Here is a 22,667-nt window from a genome sequence, read left to right on the forward strand (position 1 = left end):
ACAGAGCAGTACCTTCTCCTCCATACAGCTAGACTGACCATACCAGCTGAAACAGAGCAGTACCTTCTCCATACAGCTAGACTGACCATACCAGCTGAAACAGAGCAGTACCTTCTCTCCATACAGCTAGACTGACCATACCAGCTGAAACAGAGCAGTACCTTCTCCATACAGCTAGACTGACCATAACAGCTGAAACAGAGCAGTACCTTCTCCATACAGCTAGACTGACCATACCAGCTGAAACAGAGCAGTACCTTCTCCTCCATACAGCTAGACTGACCATAACAGCTGAAACAGAGCAGTACCTTCTCCATACAGCTAGACTGACCATACCAGCTGAAACAGAGCAGTACCTTCTCCATACAGCTAGACTGACCATAACAGCTGAAACAGAGCAGTACCTTCTCCTCCATACAGCTAGACTGACCATACCAGCTGAAACAGAGCAGTACCTTCTTCTCCATACAGCTAGACTGACCATAACAGCTGAAACAGAGCAGTACCTTCTCCTCCATACAGCTAGACTGACCATAACAGCTGAAACAGAGCAGTACCTTCTCCTCCATACAGCTAGACTGACCATACCAGCTGAAACAGAGCAGTACCTTCTTCTCCATACAGCTAGACTGACCATACAGCTGAAACAGAGCAGTACCTTCTCCATACAGCTAGACTGACCATACCAGCTGAAACAGAGCAGTACCTTCTCCTCCATACAGCTAGACTGACCATACCAGCTGAAACAGAGCAGTACCTTCTTCTCCATACAGCTAGACTGACCATAACAGCTGAAACAGAGCAGTACCTTCTCCTCCATACAGCTAGACTGACCATACCAGCAGAAACAGAGCAGTACCTTCTCCTCCATACAGCTAGACTGACCATACCAGCTGAAACAGAGCAGTACCTTCTTCTCCATACAGCTAGACTGACCATACCAGCTGAAACAGAGCAGTACCTTCTCCATACAGCTAGACTGACCATACCAGCTGAAACAGAGCAGTACCTTCTCCTCCATACAGCTAGACTGACCATACCAGCTGAAACAGAGCAGTACCTTCTCCATACAGCTAGACTGACCATACCAGCTGAAACAGAGCAGTACCTTCTTCTCCATACAGCTAGACTGACCATACCAGCTGAAACAGAGCAGTACCTTCTCCTCCATACAGCTAGACTGACCATACCAGCTGAAACAGAGCAGTACCTTCTCCATACAGCTAGACTGACCATACCAGCTGAAACAGAGCAGTACCTCTCTCCATACAGCTAGACTGACCATACCAGCTGAAACAGAGCAGTACCTTCTCCATACAGCTAGACTGACCATACAGCTGAAACAGAGCAGTACCTTCTCCTCCATACAGCTAGACTGACCATAACAGCTGAAACAGAGCAGTACCTTCTCTCCATACAGCTAGACTGACCATACCAGCTGAAACAGAGCAGTACCTTCTCCATACAGCTAGACTGACCATACCAGCTGAAACAGAGCAGTACCTTCTCCTCCATACAGCTAGACTGACCATACCAGCTGAAACAGAGCAGTACCTTCTCTCCATACAGCTAGACTGACCATACCAGCTGAAACAGAGCAGTACCTTCTCCTCCACACAGCTAGACTGACTATAACAGCTGAAACAGAGCAGTACCTTCTCCTCCATACAGCTAGACTGACCATACCAGCTGAAACAGACAGTACCTTCTCCTCCATACAGCTAGACTGACCATACCAGCTGAAACAGAGACAGTACCTTCTCCTCCATACAGCTAGACTGACCATACCAGCTGAAACAGAGCAGTACCTTCTCCTCCATACAGCTAGACTGACCATACCAGCTGAAACAGAGCAGTACCTTCTTCTCCATACAGCTAGACTGACCATAACAGCTGAAACAGAGCAGTACCTTCTCCATACAGCTAGACTGACCATACCAGCTGAAACAGAGCAGTACCTTCTCCTCCATACAGCTAGACTGACCATACCAGCTGAAACAGAGCAGTACCTTCTTCTCCATACAGCTAGACTGACCATAACAGCTGAAACAGAGCAGTACCTTCTCCTCCATACAGCTAGACTGACCATACCAGCAGAAACAGAGCAGTACCTTCTCCTCCATACAGCTAGACTGACCATACCAGCTGAAACAGAGCAGTACCTTCTTCTCCATACAGCTAGACTGACCATACCAGCTGAAACAGAGCAGTACCTTCTCCATACAGCTAGACTGACCAACCAGCTGAAACAGAGCAGTACCTTCTCCTCCATACAGCTAGACTGACCATACCAGCTGAAACAGAGCAGTACCTTCTCCATACAGCTAGACTGACCATACCAGCTGAAACAGAGCAGTACCTTTCTCCATACAGCTAGACTGACCATACCAGCTGAAACAGAGCAGTACCTTTCTCCATACAGCTAGACTGACCATACCAGCTGAAACAGAGCAGTACCTTCTCCATACAGCTAGACTGACCATACCAGCTGAAACAGAGCAGTACCTTCTCCTCCATACAGCTAGACTGACCATACCAGCTGAAACAGAGCAGTACCTTCTTCTCCATACAGCTAGACTGACCATACCAGCTGAAACAGAGCAGTACCTTCTCCTCCATACAGCTAGACTGACCATAACAGCTGAAACAGAGCAGTACCTTCTCCTCCATACAGCTAGACTGACCATACCAGCTGAAACAGAGCAGTACCTTCTCCTCCATACAGCTAGACTGACCATACCAGCTGAAACAGAGCAGTACCTTCTCCTCCACACAGCTAGACTGACCATACCAGCTGAAACAGAGCAGTACCTTTCTCCATACAGCTAGACTGACCATACCAGCTGAAACAGAGCAGTACCTTCTTCTCCATACAGCTAGACTGACCATACCAGCTGAAACAGAGCAGTACCTTCTCCATACAGCTAGACTGACCATAACAGCTGAAACAGAGCAGTACCTTCTCCTCCATACAGCTAGACTGACCATACCAGCTGAAACAGAGCAGTACTTCTTCTCCATACAGCTAGACTGACCATAACAGCTGAAACAGAGCAGTACCTTCTCTCCATACAGCTAGACTGACCATACCAGCTGAAACAGAGCAGTACCTTTCTCCATACAGCTAGACTGACCATACCAGCTGAAACAGAGCAGTACCTTCTCCATACAGCTAGACTGACCATACAGCTGAAACAGAGCAGTACCTTCTCCATACAGCTAGACTGACCATACCAGCTGAAACAGAGCAGTACCTTCTCCTCCATACAGCTAGACTGACCATACCAGCTGAAACAGAGCAGTACCTTTCTCCTCCTAGACTGACCATACCAGCTGAAACAGAGCAGTACCTTCTTCTCCATACAGCTAGACTGACCATACCAGCTGAAACAGAGCAGTACCTTCTCCATACAGCTAGACTGACCATACCAGCTGAAACAGAGCAGTACCTTCTCCATACAGCTAGACTGACCATACCAGCTGAAACAGAGCAGTACCTTCTCCTCCATACAGCTAGACTGACCATACCAGCTGAAACAGAGCAGTACCTTCTCCATACAGCTAGACTGACCATACCAGCTGAAACAGAGCAGTACCTTCTCCTCCATACAGCTAGACTGACCATAACAGCTGAAACAGAGCAGTACCTTCTCCTCCATACAGCTAGACTGACCATACCAGCTGAAACAGAGCAGTACCTTCTCCTCCATACAGCTAGACTGACCATACCAGCTGAAACAGAGCAGTACCTTCTTCTCCATACAGCTAGACTGACCATACCAGCTGAAACAGAGCAGTACCTTCTCCATACAGCTAGACTGACCATACCAGCTGAAACAGAGCAGTACCTTCTCCTCCATACAGCTAGACTGACCATACCAGCTGAAACAGAGCAGTACCTTCTTCTCCATACAGCTAGACTGACCATAACAGCTGAAACAGAGCAGTACCTTCTCCATACAGCTAGACTGACCATACCAGCTGAAACAGAGCAGTACCTTCTCCTCCATACAGCTAGACTGACCATACAGCTGAAACAGAGCAGTACCTTCTCCATACAGCTAGACTGACCATACCAGCTGAAACAGAGCAGTACCTTCTTCTCCATACAGCTAGACTGACCATACCAGCTGAAACAGAGCAGTACCTTTCTCCATTAGACTCCATACAGCTGAAACAGACAGACCTTCTCCATACAGCTAGACTGACCATACCAGCTGAAACAGAGCAGTACCTTCTCCTCCATACAGCTAGACTGACCATACCAGCTGAAACAGAGCAGTACCTTCTCCATACAGCTAGACTGACCATACCAGCTGAAACAGAGCAGTACCTTCTCTCCATACAGCTAGACTGACCATACCAGCTGAAACAGAGCAGTACCTTCTCCATACAGCTAGACTGACCATACCAGCTGAAACAGAGCAGTACCTTCTCCTCCATACAGCTAGACTGACCATACCAGCTGAAACAGAGCAGTACCTTCTCCATACAGCTAGACTGACCATACCAGCTGAAACAGAGACAGTACCTTCTCCTCCATACAGCTAGACTGACCATACCAGCTGAAACAGAGCAGTACCTTCTTCTCCATACAGCTAGACTGACCATACCAGCTGAAACAGAGCAGTACCTTCTCCTCCACACAGCTAGACTGACTATAACAGCTGAAACAGAGCAGTACCTTCTCCTCCATACAGCTAGACTGACCATACCAGCTGAAACAGAGCAGTACCTTCTCCATACAGCTAGACTGACCATACCAGCTGAAACAGAGACAGTACCTTCTCCTCCATACAGCTAGACTGACCATACCAGCTGAAACAGAGCAGTACCTTCTTCTCCATACAGCTAGACTGACCATACCAGCTGAAACAGAGCAGTACCTTCTCCTCCATACAGCTAGACTGACCATAACAGCTGAAACAGAGCAGTACCTTTCTCCATACAGCTAGACTGACCATACCAGCTGAAACAGAGCAGTACCTTTCTCCATACAGCTAGACTGACCATACCAGCTGAAACAGAGCAGTACCTTCTTCTCCATACAGCTAGACTGACCATACCAGCTGAAACAGAGCAGTACCTTCTTCTCCATACAGCTAGACTGACCATACCAGCTGAAACAGAGCAGTACCTTCTTCTCCATACAGCTAGACTGACCATACCAGCTGAAACAGAGCAGTACCTTTCTCCATACAGCTAGACTGACCATACCAGCTGAAACAGAGCAGTACCTTTCTCCATACAGCTAGACTGACCATACCAGCTGAAACAGAGCAGTACCTTCTCTCCATACAGCTAGACTGACCATACCAGCTGAAACAGAGCAGTACCTTCTCCTCTAGACTGACCATACAGCTGAAACAGAGCAGACAGCTAGACTGACCATACCAGCTGAAACAGAGCAGTACCTTCTCCATACAGCTAGACTATTGATGACCATACCAGCTGAAACAGAGCAGTACCTTCTTCTCCATACAGCTAGACTGACCATACCAGCTGAAACAGAGCAGTACCTTCTCCATACAGCTAGACTGACCATACCAGCTGAAACAGAGCAGTACCTTCTTCTCCATACAGCTAGACTGACCATACCAGCTGAAACAGAGCAGTACCTTCTCCTCCACACAGCTAGACTGACTATAACAGCTGAAACAGAGCAGTACCTTCTCCTCCATACAGCTAGACTGACCATACCAGCTGAAACAGAGCAGTACCTTCTCCATACAGCTAGACTGACCATACCAGCTGAAACAGAGACAGTACCTTCTCCTCCATACAGCTAGACTGACCATACCAGCTGAAACAGAGCAGTACCTTCTTCTCCATACAGCTAGACTGACCATACCAGCTGAAACAGAGCAGTACCTTCTCCTCCACACAGCTAGACTGACTATAACAGCTGAAACAGAGCAGTACCTTCTTCTCCATATAGACTAGACTGACCATACCAGCTGAAACAGAGCAGTACCTTCTCCATACAGCTAGACTGACCATACAGCTGAAACAGACAGTACCTTCTCCTCCATACAGCTAGACTGACCATACCAGCTGAAACAGAGCAGTACCTTCTTCTCCATACAGCTAGACTGACCATACCTAGCTGAAACAGAGCAGTACCTTCTCCATACAGCTAGACTGACCATACCAGCTGAAACAGAGCAGTACCTTCTCCTACAGCTAGACTGACCATAACAGCTGAAACAGAGCAGTACCTTCTCCTCCATACAGCTAGACTGACCATACCAGCTGAAACAGAGCAGTACCTTCTCCTCCACACAGCTAGACTGACCATACCAGCTGAAACAGAGCAGTACCTTCTTCTCCATACAGCTAGACTGACCATACAGCTGAAACAGAGCAGTACCTTCTCCATACAGCTAGACTGACCATACCAGCTGAAACAGAGCAGTACCTTCTCCTCCATACAGCTAGACTGACCATACCAGCTGAAACAGAGCAGTACCTTCTCTCCATACAGCTAGACTGACCATAACAGCTGAAACAGAGCAGTACCTTCTCCTCCATACAGCTAGACTGACCATACCAGCTGAAACAGAGCAGTACCTTCTCCATACAGCTAGACTGACCATACCAGCTGAAACAGAGCAGTACCTTTCTCCATACAGCTAGACTGACCATACCAGCTGAAACAGAGCAGTACCTTCTTCTCCATACAGCTAGACTGACCATACCAGCTGAAACAGAGCAGTACCTTCTCCATACAGCTAGACTGACCATACCAGCTGAAACAGAGCAGTACCTTCTCCTCCATACAGCTAGACTGACCATACCAGCTGAAACAGAGCAGTACCTTCTCTCCATACAGCTAGACTGACCATACAGCTGAAACAGAGCAGTACCTTCTCCATACAGCTAGACTGACCATACCAGCTGAAACAGAGCAGTACCTTCTCCTCCATACAGCTAGACTGACCATACCAGCTGAAACAGAGCAGTACCTTCTCCTCCATACAGCTAGACTGACCATACCAGCTGAAACAGAGCAGTACCTTCTTCTCCATACAGCTAGACTGACCATACCAGCTGAAACAGAGCAGTACCTTCTCCATACAGCTAGACTGACCATACCAGCTGAAACAGAGCAGTACCTTCTCCTCCATACAGCTAGACTGACCATACCAGCTGAAACAGAGCAGTGACAGCTAGAACAGCTGAAACAGAGCAGTACCTTCTTCTCCATACAGCTAGACTGACCATACAGCTGAAACAGAGCAGTACCTTCTCCTCCATACAGCTAGACTGACCATACCAGCTGAAACAGAGCAGTACCTTCTCCATACAGCTAGACTGACCATACCAGCTGAAACAGAGCAGTACCTTCTCCTCCATACAGCTAGACTGACCATACCAGCTGAAACAGAGCAGTACCTTCTCCATACAGCTAGACTGACCATACAGCTGAAACAGAGCAGTACCTTCTCCTCCATACAGCTAGACTGACCATAACAGCTGAAACAGAGCAGTACCTTCTCCTCCATACAGCTAGACTGACCATACCAGCTGAAACAGAGCAGTACCTTCTCCTCCATACAGCTAGACTGACCATACAGCTGAAACAGAGCAGTACCTTCTCTCCATACAGCTAGACTGACCATACCAGCTGAAACAGAGCAGTACCTTCTTCTCCATACAGCTAGACTGACCATACCAGCTGAAACAGAGCAGTACCTTCTCCATACAGCTAGACTGACCATACCAGCTGAAACAGAGCAGTACCTTCTCTCCATACAGCTAGACTGACCATACCAGCTGAAACAGAGCAGTACCTTCTCCATACAGCTAGACTGACCATAACAGCTGAAACAGAGCAGTACCTTCTCCTCCATACAGCTAGACTGACCATACCAGCTGAAACAGAGACAGTACCTTCTCCTCCATACAGCTAGACTGACCATACCAGCTGAAACAGAGCAGTACCTTCTTCTCCATACAGCTAGACTGACCATACCAGCTGAAACAGAGCAGTACCTTCTCCATACAGCTAGACTGACCATACCAGCTGAAACAGAGCAGTACCTTCTCCATACAGCTAGACTGACCATAACAGCTGAAACAGAGCAGTACCTTCTCCTCCATACAGCTAGACTGACCATACCAGCTGAAACAGAGCAGTACCTTCTCCTCCATACAGCTAGACTGACCATACCAGCTGAAACAGAGCAGTACCTTCTTCTCCATACAGCTAGACTGACCATACCAGCTGAAACAGAGCAGTACCTTCTCCATACAGCTAGACTGACCATACCAGCTGAAACAGAGCAGTACCTTTCCTCCATACAGCTAGACTGACCATAACAGCTGAAACAGAGCAGTACCTTCTCCTCCATACAGCTAGACTGACCATAACAGCTGAAACAGAGCAGTACCTTCTCCTCCATACAGCTAGACTGACCATACCAGCTGAAACAGAGCAGTACCTTCTCCATACAGCTAGACTGACCATAACAGCTGAAACAGAGACAGTACCTTCTCCTCCATACAGCTAGACTGACCATACCAGCTGAAACAGAGCAGTACCTTCTTCTCCATACAGCTAGACTGACCATACCAGCTGAAACAGAGCAGTACCTTCTCCTCCACACAGCTAGACTGACCATACCAGCTGAAACAGAGACAGTACCTTCTCCTCCATACAGCTAGACTGACCATACCAGCTGAAACAGAGCAGTACCTTCTTCTCCATACAGCTAGACTGACCATACTAGCTTAAACAGAGCAGTACCTTCTCCATACAGCTAGACTGACCATACCAGCTGAAACAGAGCAGTACCTTCTCCTCCATACAGCTAGACTGACCATACCAGCAGAAACAGAGCAGTACCTTCTCCTCCATACAGCTAGACTGACCATACCAGCTGAAAGAGCAGTACCTTCTTCTCCATACAGCTAGACTGACCATACCAGCTGAAACAGAGCAGTACCTTCTCCATACAGCTAGACTGACCATACCAGCTGAAACAGAGCAGTACCTTCTCCTCCATACAGCTAGACTGACCATACCAGCTGAAACAGAGCAGTACCTTCTCCATACAGCTAGACTGACCATACCAGCTGAAACAGAGCAGTACCTTCTTCTCCATACAGCTAGACTGACCATACCAGCTGAAACAGAGCAGTACCTTCTCCATACAGCTAGACTGACCATACCAGCTGAAACAGAGCAGTACCTTCTCCATACAGCTAGACTGACCATACCAGCTGAAACAGAGCAGTACCTTCTCCTCCATACAGCTAGACTGACCATACCAGCTGAAACAGAGCAGTACCTTCTCCATACAGCTAGACTGACCATACCAGCTGAAACAGAGCAGTACCTTCTCCTCCACACAGCTAGACTGACTATAACAGCTGAAACAGAGCAGTACCTTCTCCTCCACACAGCTAGACTGACCATACCAGCTGAAACAGAGACAGTACCTTCTCCTCCATACAGCTAGACTGCATAGACTGACCATCCATACAGCTAGACCAGCTGAAACAGAGCAGTACCTTCTTCTCCATACAGCTAGACTGACCATAACAGCTGAAACAGAGCAGTACCTTCTCCATACAGCTAGACTGACCATACCAGCTGAAACAGAGCAGTACCTTTCTCCATACAGCTAGACTGACCATACCAGCTGAAACAGAGCAGTACCTTTCTTCTCCATACAGCTAGACTGACCATAACAGCTGAAACAGAGCAGTACCTTCTCCTCCATACAGCTAGACTGACCATACAGCTGAAACAGAGCAGTACCTTTCCTCCATACAGCTAGACTGACCATACCAGCTGAAACAGAGCAGTACCTTCTTCTCCATACAGCTAGACTGACCATACCAGCTGAAACAGAGCAGTACCTTCTCCATACAGCTAGACTGACCATACCAGCTGAAACAGAGCAGTACCTTCTCCTCCATACAGCTAGACTGACCATACCAGCTGAAAAGAGCAGTACCTTCTCCATACAGCTAGACTGACCATACCAGCTGAAACAGAGCAGTACCTTCTCCTCCATACAGCTAGACTGACCATACCAGCTGAAACAGAGACCTTCTTCTCCATAGAGCAGACTGACCATAACAGCTTACCTTCTCCTCCATACAGCTAGACTGACCATACCAGCTGAAACAGAGCAGTACCTCTCCTCCATACAGCTAGACTGACCATACCAGCTGAAACAGAGCAGTACCTTCTCCTCCATACAGCTAGACTGACCATACCAGCTGAAACAGAGCAGTACCTTCTCCATACAGCTAGACTGACCATACCAGCTGAAACAGAGCAGTACCTTCTCCTCCATACAGCTAGACTGACCATACCAGCTGAAACAGAGCAGTACCTTCTCCATACAGCTAGACTGACCATACCAGCTGAAACAGAGCAGTACCTTCTTCTCCATACAGCTAGACTGACCATACCAGCTGAAACAGAGCAGTACCTTCTCCTCCATACAGCTAGACTGACCATCTTCTCCATACAGCTAGACTGACCATACCAGCTGAAACAGAGCAGTACCTTCTCCTCCATACAGCTAGACTGACCATACCAGCTGAAACAGAGCAGTACCTTCTCCATACAGCTAGACTGACCATACCAGCTGAAACAGAGCAGTACCTTCTCCTCCATACAGCTAGACTGACCATACCAGCTGAAACAGAGCAGTACCTTCTCCATACAGCTAGACTGACCATACCAGCTGAAACAGAGCAGTACCTTCTTCTCCATACAGCTAGACTGACCATAACAGCTGAAACAGAGCAGTACCTTCTCCATACAGCTAGACTGACCATACCAGCTGAAACAGAGCAGTACCTTCTCCTCCATACAGCTAGACTGACCATAACAGCTGAAACAGAGCAGTACCTTCTCCATACAGCTAGACTGACCATACCAGCTACAGTACCTTCTCCTCCATACAGCTAGACTGACCATACCAGCTGAAACAGAGCAGTACCTCTCTTCTCCATACAGCTAGACTGACCATACCAGCTGAAACAGAGCAGTACCTTCTTCTCCATACAGCTAGACTGACCATACCAGCTGAAACAGAGCAGTACCTTCTCTCCATACAGCTAGACTGACCATACCAGCTGAAACAGAGCAGTACCTTCTCCATACAGCTAGACTGACCATACCAGCTGAAACAGAGCAGTACCTTCTCCATACAGCTAGACTGACCATCCAGCTGAAACAGAGCAGTACCTTCTCCTCCATACAGCTAGACTGACCATACCAGCTGAAACAGAGCAGTACCTTCTCCTCCATACAGCTAGACTGACCATACCAGCTGAAACAGAGCAGTACTTCTCCATACAGCTAGACTGACCATACCAGCTGAAACAGAGCAGTACCTTCTCCATACAGCTAGACTGACCATACCAGCTGAAACAGAGCAGTACCTTCTCCTCCATACAGCTAGACTGACCATACCAGCTGAAACAGAGCAGTACCTTCTCCATACAGCTAGACTGACCATACCAGCTGAAACAGAGCAGTACCTTCTCCATACAGCTAGACTGACCATACCAGCTGAAACAGAGCAGTACCTTCTCCATACAGCTAGACTGACCATACCAGCTGAAACAGAGCAGTACCTTCTCCATACAGCTAGACTGACCATACCAGCTGAAACAGAGCAGTACCTTCTCCTCCATACAGCTAGACTGACCATACCAGCTGAAACAGAGCAGTACCTTCTCCATACAGCTAGACTGACCATACCAGCTGAAACAGAGCAGTACCTTCTCCTCCACACAGCTAGACTGACTATAACAGCTGAAACAGAGCAGTACCTTCTCCTCCATACAGCTAGACTGACCATACCAGCTGAAACAGAGCAGTACCTTCTCCTCCACACAGCTAGACTGACCATACCAGCTGAAACAGAGCAGTACCTTCTCCTCCATACAGCTAGACTGACCATACCAGCTGAAACAGAGCAGTACCTTCTTCTCCATACAGCTAGACTGACCATAACAGCTGAAACAGAGCAGTACCTTCTCCATACAGCTAGACTGACCATACCAGCTGAAACAGAGCAGTACCTTCTCCTCCATACAGCTAGACTGACCATACCAGCTGAAACAGAGCAGTACCTTCTTCTCCATACAGCTAGACTGACCATAACAGCTGAAACAGAGCAGTACCTTCTCCTCCATACAGCTAGACTGACCATACCAGCTGAAACAGAGCAGTACCTTCTCCTCCATACAGCTAGACTGACCATACCAGCTGAAACAGAGCAGTACCTTCTTCTCCATACAGCTAGACTGACCATACCAGCTGAAACAGAGCAGTACCTTCTCCATACAGCTAGACTGACCATACCAGCTGAAACAGAGCAGTACCTTCTCCTCCATACAGCTAGACTGACCATACCAGCTGAAACAGAGCAGTACCTTCTCCATACAGCTAGACTGACCATACCAGCTGAAACAGAGCAGTACCTTCTCCTCCATACAGCTAGACTGACCATACCAGCTGAAACAGAGCAGTACCTTCTTCTCCATACAGCTAGACTGACCATAACAGCTGAAACAGAGCAGTACCTTCTCCTCCATACAGCTAGACTGACCATACCAGCTGAAACAGAGCAGTACCTTCTTCTCCATACAGCTAGACTGACCATACCAGCTGAAACAGAGCAGTACCTTCTTCTCCATACAGCTAGACTGACCATACCAGCTGAAACAGAGCAGTACCTTCTCCATACAGCTAGACTGACCATACCAGCTGAAACAGAGCAGTACCTTCTCCTCCATACAGCTAGACTGACCATACCAGCTGAAACAGAGCAGTACCTTCTCCATACAGCTAGACTGACCATACCAGCTGAAACAGAGCAGTACCTTCTTCTCCATACAGCTAGACTGACCATACCAGCTGAAACAGAGCAGTACCTTCTCCATACAGCTAGACTGACCATACCAGCTGAAACAGAGCAGTACCTTCTCCATACAGCTAGACTGACCATACCAGCTGAAACAGAGCAGTACCTTCTCCTCCATACAGCTAGACTGACCATACCAGCTGAAACAGAGCAGTACCTTCTCCATACAGCTAGACTGACCATACCAGCTGAAACAGAGCAGTACCTTCTTCTCCATACAGCTAGACTGACCATACCAGCTGAAACAGAGCAGTACCTTCTCCATACAGCTAGACTGACCATACCAGCTGAAACAGAGCAGTACCTTCTCCATACAGCTAGACTGACCATAACAGCTGAAACAGAGCAGTACCTTCTCCATACAGCTAGACTGACCATACCAGCTGAAACAGAGCAGTACCTTCTCCTCCATACAGCTAGACTGACCATACCAGCTGAAACAGAGCAGTACCTTCTTCTCCATACAGCTAGACTGACCATACCAGCTGAAACAGAGCAGTACCTTCTCCATACAGCTAGACTGACCATACCAGCTGAAACAGAGCAGTACCTTCTCCTCCATACAGCTAGACTGACCATACCAGCTGAAACAGAGCAGTACCTTCTCCATACAGCTAGACTGACCATACCAGCTGAAACAGAGCAGTACCTTCTTCTCCATACAGCTAGACTGACCATACCAGCTGAAACAGAGCAGTACCTTTTCTCCATACAGCTAGACTGACCATACCAGCTGAAACAGAGCAGTACCTTCTCCATACAGCTAGACTGACCATACCAGCTGAAACAGAGCAGTACCTTCTCCTCCATACAGCTAGACTGACCATACCAGCTGAAAAAGAGCAGTACCTTCTCCATACAGCTAGACTGACCATACCAGCTGAAACAGAGCAGTACCTTCTCCTCCACACAGCTAGACTGACTATAACAGCTGAAACAGAGCAGTACCTTCTCCTCCACACAGCTAGACTGACCATACCAGCTGAAACAGAGACAGTACCTTCTCCTCCATACAGCTAGACTGACCATACCAGCTGAAACAGAGCAGTACCTTCTCCTCCATACAGCTAGACTGACCATACCAGCTGAAACAGAGCAGTACCTTCTTCTCCATACAGCTAGACTGACCATACTAGCTGAAACAGAGCAGTACCTTCTCCATACAGCTAGACTGACCATACCAGCTGAAACAGAGCAGTACCTTCTCCTCCATACAGCTAGACTGACCATACCAGCTGAAACAGAGCAGTACCTTCTTCTCCATACAGCTAGACTGACCATAACAGCTGAAACAGAGCAGTACCTTCTCCTCCATACAGCTAGACTGACCATACCAGCAGAAACAGAGCAGTACCTTCTCCTCCATACAGCTAGACTGACCATACCAGCTGAAACAGAGCAGTACCTTCTTCTCCATACAGCTAGACTGACCATACCAGCTGAAACAGAGCAGTACCTTCTCCATACAGCTAGACTGACCATACCAGCTGAAACAGAGCAGTACCTTCTCCTCCATACAGCTAGACTGACCATACCAGCTGAAACAGAGCAGTACCTTCTTCTCCATACAGCTAGACTGACCATACCAGCTGAAACAGAGCAGTACCTTCTCCATACAGCTAGACTGACCATACCAGCTGAAACAGAGCAGTACCTTCTCCATACAGCTAGACTGACCATACCAGCTGAAACAGAGCAGTACCTTCTTCTCCATACAGCTAGACTGACCATACCAGCTGAAACAGAGCAGTACCTTCTCCATACAGCTAGACTGACCATACCAGCTGAAACAGAGCAGTACCTTCTCCATACAGCTAGACTGACCATACTAGCTGAAACAGAGCAGTACCTTCTCCATACAGCTAGACTGACCATACCAGCTGAAACAGAGCAGTACCTTCTCCTCCATACAGCTAGACTGACCATACCAGCTGAAACAGAGCAGTACCTTCTTCTCCATACAGCTAGACTGACCATAACAGCTGAAACAGAGCAGTACCTTCTCCTCCATACAGCTAGACTGACCATACCAGCAGAAACAGAGCAGTACCTTCTTCTCCATACAGCTAGACTGACCATACCAGCTGAAACAGAGCAGTACCTTCTCCTCCATACAGCTAGACTGACCATACCAGCTGAAACAGAGCAGTACCTTCTCCTCCAGACAGCTAGACTGACTATACCAGCTGAAACAGAGACAGTACCTTCTCCTCCATACAGCTAGACTGACCATAACAGCTGAAACAGAGCAGTACCTTCTTCTCCATACAGCTAGACTGACCATACCAGCAGAAACAGAGCAGTACCTTCTCCTCCATACAGCTAGACTGACCATACCAGCTGAAACAGAGCAGTACCTTCTTCTCCATACAGCTAGACTGACCATAACAGCTGAAACAGAGCAGTACCTTCTCCATACAGCTAGACTGACCATACCAGCTGAAACAGAGCAGTACCTTCTCCTCCATACAGCTAGACTGACCATACCAGCTGAAACAGAGCAGTACCTTCTCCATACAGCTAGACTGACCATACCAGCTGAAACAGAGCAGTACCTTCTTCTCCATACAGCTAGACTGACCATACCAGCTGAAACAGAGCAGTACCTTCTCCATACAGCTAGACTGACCATACCAGCTGAAACAGAGCAGTACCTTCTCCATACAGCTAGACTGACCATACCAGCTGAAACAGAGCAGTACCTTCTCCTCCATACAGCTAGACTGACCATACCAGCTGAAACAGAGCAGTACCTTCTCCATACAGCTAGACTGACCATACCAGCTGAAACAGAGCAGTACCTTCTTCTCCATACAGCTAGACTGACCATACCAGCTGAAACAGAGCAGTACCTTCTCCATACAGCTAGACTGACCATACTAGCTGAAACAGAGCAGTACCTTCTGAAACAGAGCAGCTGAAACAGACCTTCTCCATACAGCTAGACTGACCATAACAGCTGAAACAGAGCAGTACCTTCTTCTCCATACAGCTAGACTGACCATACCAGCTGAAACAGAGCAGTACCTTCTTCTCCATACAGCTAGACTGACCATAACAGCTGAAACAGAGCAGTACCTTCGCCTCCATACAGCTAGACTGACCATACCAGCTGAAACAGAGACAGTACCTTCTCCTCCATACAGCTAGACTGACCATACCAGCAGAAACAGAGCAGTACCTTCTTCTCCATACAGCTAGACTGACCATAACAGCTGAAACAGAGCAGTACCTTCTCCTCCATACAGCTAGACTGACCATACCAGCTGAAACAGAGCAGTACCTTCTTCTCCATACAGCTAGACTGACCATACTAGCTGAAACAGAGCAGTACCTTCTCCATACAGCTAGACTGACCATACCAGCTGAAACAGAGCAGTACCTTCTCCTCCATACAGCTAGACTGACCATACCAGCTGAAACAGAGCAGTACCTTCTTCTCCATACAGCTAGACTGACCATAACAGCTGAAACAGAGCAGTACCTTCTCCTCCATACAGCTAGACTGACCATACCAGCAGAAACAGAGCAGTACCTTCTCCTCCATACAGCTAGACTGACCATACCAGCTGAAACAGAGCAGTACCTTCTCCATACAGCTAGACTGACCATACCAGCTGAAACAGAGCAGTACCTTCTCCATACAGCTAGACTGACCATACCAGCTGAAACAGAGCAGTACCTTCTCCTCCATACAGCTAGACTGACCATACCAGCTGAAACAGAGCAGTACCTTCTCCATACAGCTAGACTGACCATACCAGCTGAAACAGAGCAGTACCTTCTTCTCCATACAGCTAGACTGACCATACCAGCTGAAACAGAGCAGTACCTTCTCCATACAGCTAGACTGACCATACCAGCTGAAACAGAGCAGTACCTTCTCCTCCAGACAGCTAGACTGATCATAACAGCTGAAACAGAGCAGTACCTTCTCCTCCATACAGCTAGACTGTCCATACCAGCTGAAACAGAGCAGTACCTTCTCCTCCATACAGCTAGACTGACCATACCAGCTGAAACAGAGCAGTACCTTCTCCATACAGCTAGACTGACCATACCAGCTGAAACAGAGACAGTACCTTCTCCTCCATACAGCTAGACTGACCATACCAGCTGAAACAGAGCAGTACCTTCTTCTCCATACAGCTAGACTGACCATACCAGCTGAAACAGAGCAGTACCTTCTCCTCCACACAGCTAGACTGACCATACCAGCTGAAACAGAGACAGTACCTTCTCCTCCATACAGCTAGACTGACCATACCAGCTGAAACAGAGCAGTACCTTCTTCTCCATACAGCTAGACTGACCATACTAGCTGAAACAGAGCAGTACCTTCTCCATACAGCTAGACTGACCATACCAGCTGAAACAGAGCAGTACCTTCTCCTCCATACAGCTAGGCTGACCATACCAGCTGAAACAGAGCAGTACCTTCTTCTCCATACAGCTAGACTGACCATAACAGCTGAAACAGAGCAGTACCTTCTCCTCCATACAGCTAGACTGACCATAACAGCTGAAACAGAGCAGTACCTTCTCCTCCATACAGCTAGACTGACCATACCAGCTGAAACAGAGCAGTACCTTCTCCATACAGCTAGACTGACCATACCAGCTGAAACAGAGCAGTACCTTCTTCTCCATACAGCTAGACTGACCATACCAGCTGAAACAGAGCAGTACCTTCTTCTCCATACAGCTAGACTGACCATACCAGCTGAAACAGAGCAGTACCTTCTCCATACAGCTAGACTGACCATACCAGCTGAAACAGAGCAGTACCTTCTCCTCCAGACAGCTAGACTGATCATAACAGCTGAAACAGAGCAGTACCTTCTCCTCCATACAGCTAGACTGTCCATAACAGCTGAAACAGAGCAGTACCTTCTCCTCCATACAGCTAGACTGACCATAACAGCTGAAACAGAGCAGTACCTTCTCCTCCATACAGCTAGACTGACCATAACAGCTGAAACAGAGCAGTACCTTCTCCATACAGCTAGACTGACCATAATAGCTGAAACAGAGCAGTACCTTCTCCTCCATACACCTAGACTGACCATACCAGCTGAAACAGAGCAGTACCTTCTCCTCCATACAGCTAGACTGACCATAACAGCTGAAACAGAGCAGTACCTTCTCCTCCACACAGCTAGACTGACCATACCAGCTGAAACAGAGCAGTACCTTCTCCATACAGCTAGACTGACTATACCAGCTGAAACAGAGCAGTACCTTCTCCTCCATACAGCTAGACCCTCCATAACAGCTGAAACAGAGCAGTACCTTCTCCTCCATACAGCTAGACTGACTATAACAACTCACCTCGCCAGTTGTTTTGCTCTCGTCTTAGACAATCTGAAAGCCATGTACCGTGAGTCTATAGACTGACAACTTGCTGTATATCCCAGGCTGTCGGAGAGTGATTCGAGGGGATTGGTATTCGAGAAGCTCGTCGGCAAAAACGCCTGCTTCATGTGCCCATCCAATGAGCAGTCCACTTCCTGTATCAGCACCACCCCCTGGCCTGCCCCCCCCCCCCCCACAAGAAAAGACATTATCATCAACATCACGCCAGGCTCCTCTGATAACAGAATGTTTATGTGTGTGTTCTGTTGGTGAGACACCTGTCCCCCCTCACCTGTCCCCCTCACCTGTCCCCCTCACCTGTCCCCCTCACCTGTTCCCCTCACCTGTCCCCCTCAACTGTCCCCACCTCACCTGTCCCCCTCACCTGTCCCCCTCACCTGTGCCCCTCACCTGTCCCCCTCACCTGTCCCCACCTCACCTGTCCCCCTCACCTGTCCCCCTCACCTGTGCCCCCTCACCTGTCCCCCTCACCTGTCCCCCTCACCTGTGAGGGGGCTCGCATCCGCTACAAGACCATGGTGCTTGCCTACGGAGCTGTGAGGGGAACGGCACCTCAGTACCTCCAGGCTCTGATCAGGCCCTACACCCAAACAAGGGCACTGCGTTCATCCACCTCTGGCCTGCTCGCCTCCCTACCACTGAGGAAGTACAGTTCCCGCTCAGCCCAGTCAAAACTGTTCGCTGCTCTGGCCCCCCAATGGTGGAACAAACTCCCTCACGACGCCAGGACAGCGGAGTCAATCACCACCTTCCGGAGACACCTGAAACCCCACCTCTTTAAGGAATACCTAGGATAGGATAAAGTAATCCTTCTCACCCCCCCCTTAAAAGACCTAGATGCACTATTGTAAAGTGGCTGTTCCACTGGATGTCATAAGGTGAAAGCACCAATTTGTAAGTCGCTCTGGATAAGAGCGTCTGCTAAATGACTTAAATGTAATGTAAATGTGTGTGTGTGTGTGTGTGTGTTAGTGTGTGTTTGAGTGTCTGTGTGTGTAAGAGTGTGTGTGTGTGTGTGTTAGTGTGTGTTAGAGTTTCTGTGTGTGTTAGTGTGTGTTATTGTGTTAGTGTGTCTGTGTGTGTTAGTGTCTGTGTCTGTTAGTGTGTCTGTGTGTGTTAGTGTCTGTGTGTGTTAGTGTGTCTGTGTGTGTTAGTGCCTGTGTGTCTTAGTGTCTGTGTGTGTTAGTGTCTCTGGGTGTGTTAGTGTGTGTTAGTGTGCGTTAGTGTGTGTTAGTGTGTCTGTGTGTGTGTGTGTGTTTGTGTTCTGTATTTTGGATTCAGACTGACATGGCCTGTACTCTCTTTTCTCTCTCTGTCTGTGTGTGTGTGTGTGTGTGTGTGTGTGTGTGTGTGTGTGTGTGTGTGTGTGTGTGTGTGTGTGTGTGTGTGTGTGTGTGTGTGTGTGTGTGTGTGTCAGGCCTATGGAGATGCAAGACCTAGCCAGTCCTCATAACAGTTTGGTGGGCGGAGACTCATCAGGCTCCAAGCTGACAGGTTCCTCTGTCACTACCAACGGAACTGGAGGTGAGAGGGAGGGAGGGGTGGAGGGAGGGGTGGAGGGAGGATTGGAGGGGTGGAGGGAGGGATGGAGGGAGGGAGAGAGGGGTGAAGGGAGGGAGAGATGGGGAGGGAGAGTGGGATGGATGGAGGGAGGGAGAGATCGGGAGGGAGAGATGGGGAGGGAGAGTGGGATGGAGGAAGGAGAGATGGGGGAGGGAGAGATGGGGGAGGGAGAGTGGGATGGAGGGAGGGAGAGATGGGGAGGGAGAGTGGGATGGAGGAAGGGAGAGATGGGGGAGGGAGAGAAGGGTGGAGGGAGGGAGAGATGGGGAGGGAGAGATGGGGAGGGAGAGTGAGATGGAGGAAGGGAGAGATGGGGGAGGGAGAGATGGGGAGGGAGAGATGGGGAGGGAGAGAGGGGTGGAGGGAGGGAGGGGAGGGGTGGAGGGGAGGGAGAGAGGGGTGGAGAGAGGGAGAGATGGGGAGGGAGAGAGGGGTGGAGAGAGGGAGAGATGGAGGAAGGGAGAGAATGGTACAGGGACGGAGAGATGAGGGAGGGAGAGATGGGGAGGGAGAGTGGGATGGAGGAAGGGAGAGATGGGGGAGGGAGAGAAGGGTGGAGGGAGGGAGAGATGGGGAGGGAGAGATGGGGAGGGAGAGTGAGATGGAGGAAGGGAGAGATGGGGGAGGGAGAGAAGGGTGGAGGGAGGGAGAGATGGGGAGGGAGAGATGGGGAGGGAGAGTGAGATGGAGGAAGGGAGAGATGGGGGAGGGAGAGATGGGGAGGGAGAGATGGGGAGGGAGAGAGGGGTGGAGGGAGGGAGGGGAGGGGTGGAGGGAGGGAGAGAGGGGTGGAGAGAGGGAGAGATGGGGGAGGGAGAGAGGGGTGAAGAGAGGGAGAGATGGAGGAAGGGAGAGAATGGTACAGGGACGGAGAGATGAGGGAGGGAGTGAGGGGTGGAGGGGAGGGAGGGGAGGGGTGGAGGGGAGGGAGAGAGGGGTGGCGGAAGGGAGAGGGGTGGCGGGAGGGAGGGATGGAGGGAGGGAGTGAGGGGTGGAGGGAGGGAGAGAGGGGTGGAGGGAGGGAGGGAGAGATGGGGAGGGAGAAAGAAAGAAAGAAAGAAAGAGAAAGTGAGTTGATGTGGCTATGATATTATCAGGAAAATCACTAGCCTGTACTGTAAACCATTCACTAGCCAGTACTGTAAACCATTCACTAGCCAGTACTGTAAACCATTCACTAGCCAGTACTGTAAACCATTCACTAACCAGTACTGTAAACCATTCACTAGCTAGTACTGTAAACCATTCACTAGCCAGTACTGTAAACCATTCACTAGCCAGTACTGTAAACCATTCACTAGCCAGTACTGTAAACCATTCACTAGCCAGTACTGTAAACCATTCACTAGCTAGTACTGTAAACCATTCACTAGCCAGTACTGTAAACCATTCACTAGCCAGTACTGTAAACCATTCCCTAACCAGTACTGTAAACCATTCACTAGCCAGTACTGTAAACCATTCACTAACCAGTACTGTAAACCATTCACTAGCCAGTACTGTAAACCATTCACTAACCAGTACTGTAAACCATTCACTAACCAGTACTGTAAACCATTCACTAGCCAGTACTGTAAACCATTTAGAATTGAAGGTCTAGTTCACACACACTCAACAGTCTCTCTCTCGCGCATAGATACATAGAGAGGTGTGAGTGCTGGACTAAACCTTTGGATAAAGTGTATAAACAGAGAGTTACACCCTTCCCTTCTCTCCCACCGACCACTTGGCTGATGGTGTGTGTGTGTGTGTGTTTGGTTTTACTATCCTTCTGGTGACCTGAGGGCCTCTGATAAACCAGTGCATGCATACGTACACAATATACCCCGAAACCCGCGTGTGGTTTTCACGCAGAATTATTTATTTTTTTAACTGAACTTGACGTAAGAATGTGTTCACCTTCCCGCAAACTTTCCACCACGGGTGCGCTGATTTTCTATTGGTCGAAGTATTGCGTTCCAAGCACTCAAGCAGCAAATGGGGGATAAGATGGACATGTTTGTTCATAACAAATTACAGGTTACTAACAAGATGACAATGGTTGAGCCATTTGTGAGAAGAGAGAACATCCATTTTGTTTCTTTTGCGGTTCAAAAATCATTTGAAACAGGCTGTTCATCTGTTGCATCGAAGGGTGTATGTCTACCACTGTATCTAGACAACAGTGTCAGAGTTTACGGTAGCATGTAGATTAGAGAGGGAGGGGGAGACAAAAAGACCATGCAAAACATTAAGCCCTATCAAATTATCTGTTTACAAGGTCCACAACTATTTGCTCTTGTTTTTGTTGTATGTCAGATAGTCTCGAGCCTAAAGCGAACTGCAACAGTAGGAACATTGTCTGTCAGATAGTCTCGGGCCTAAAGCGAATGTTACTGCAACAGTAGGAGTCGTCAAACCTCCAGTCTAAAGCGAACTGCAACAGTAGGAACATTCTGTCAGATAGTCTCGGGCCTAAAGCGAACTGCAACAGTAGGATCATTCTGTCAGATAGTCTCGGGCCTAAAGCGAACTGCAACAGTAGGAACATTCTGTCAGATAGTCTCGGGCCTAAAGCGAACTGCAACAGTAGGAACATTCTGTCAGATAGTCTCGGGCCTAAAGCGAACTGCAACAGTAGGAACATTGTCTGTCAGATAGTCTCGGGCCTAAAGCGAACTCTGACAGTAGGAACATTCTGTCAGATAGTCTCGGGCCTAAAGCGAACTGCAACAGTAGGAACATTCTGTCAGATAGTCTCGGGCCTAAAGCGAACTGCAACAGTAGGAACATTGTCTGCCAGATAGTCTCGAGCCTAAAGCGAACTGCAACAGTAGGAACATTCTGTCA

At 48.5% G+C, this 22,667-nt stretch overlaps 1 protein-coding gene across 3 annotated transcripts in view; it reads left to right on the plus strand.

Annotated features, from left to right (window-relative positions):
* Nucleotides 1–22,667, plus strand: part of LOC135574657 (eyes absent homolog 4-like) — a 166,862-nt gene that overhangs the window by 93,713 nt on the left and 50,482 nt on the right. For all 3 annotated transcript variants that reach the window (XM_065026133.1, XM_065026132.1, XM_065026134.1), the window contains one exon: nucleotides 19,693–19,799. In XM_065026133.1, coding sequence (XP_064882205.1) covers nucleotides 19,693–19,799 — 107 coding nt within the window. The remainder of the gene's footprint in view (nucleotides 1–19,692; nucleotides 19,800–22,667) is intronic.

The sequence above is a fragment of the Oncorhynchus nerka genome, linkage group LG13, assembly GCF_034236695.1.
Source record: "Oncorhynchus nerka isolate Pitt River linkage group LG13, Oner_Uvic_2.0, whole genome shotgun sequence".
NCBI classification, from domain to species: domain Eukaryota; kingdom Metazoa; phylum Chordata; class Actinopteri; order Salmoniformes; family Salmonidae; genus Oncorhynchus; species Oncorhynchus nerka.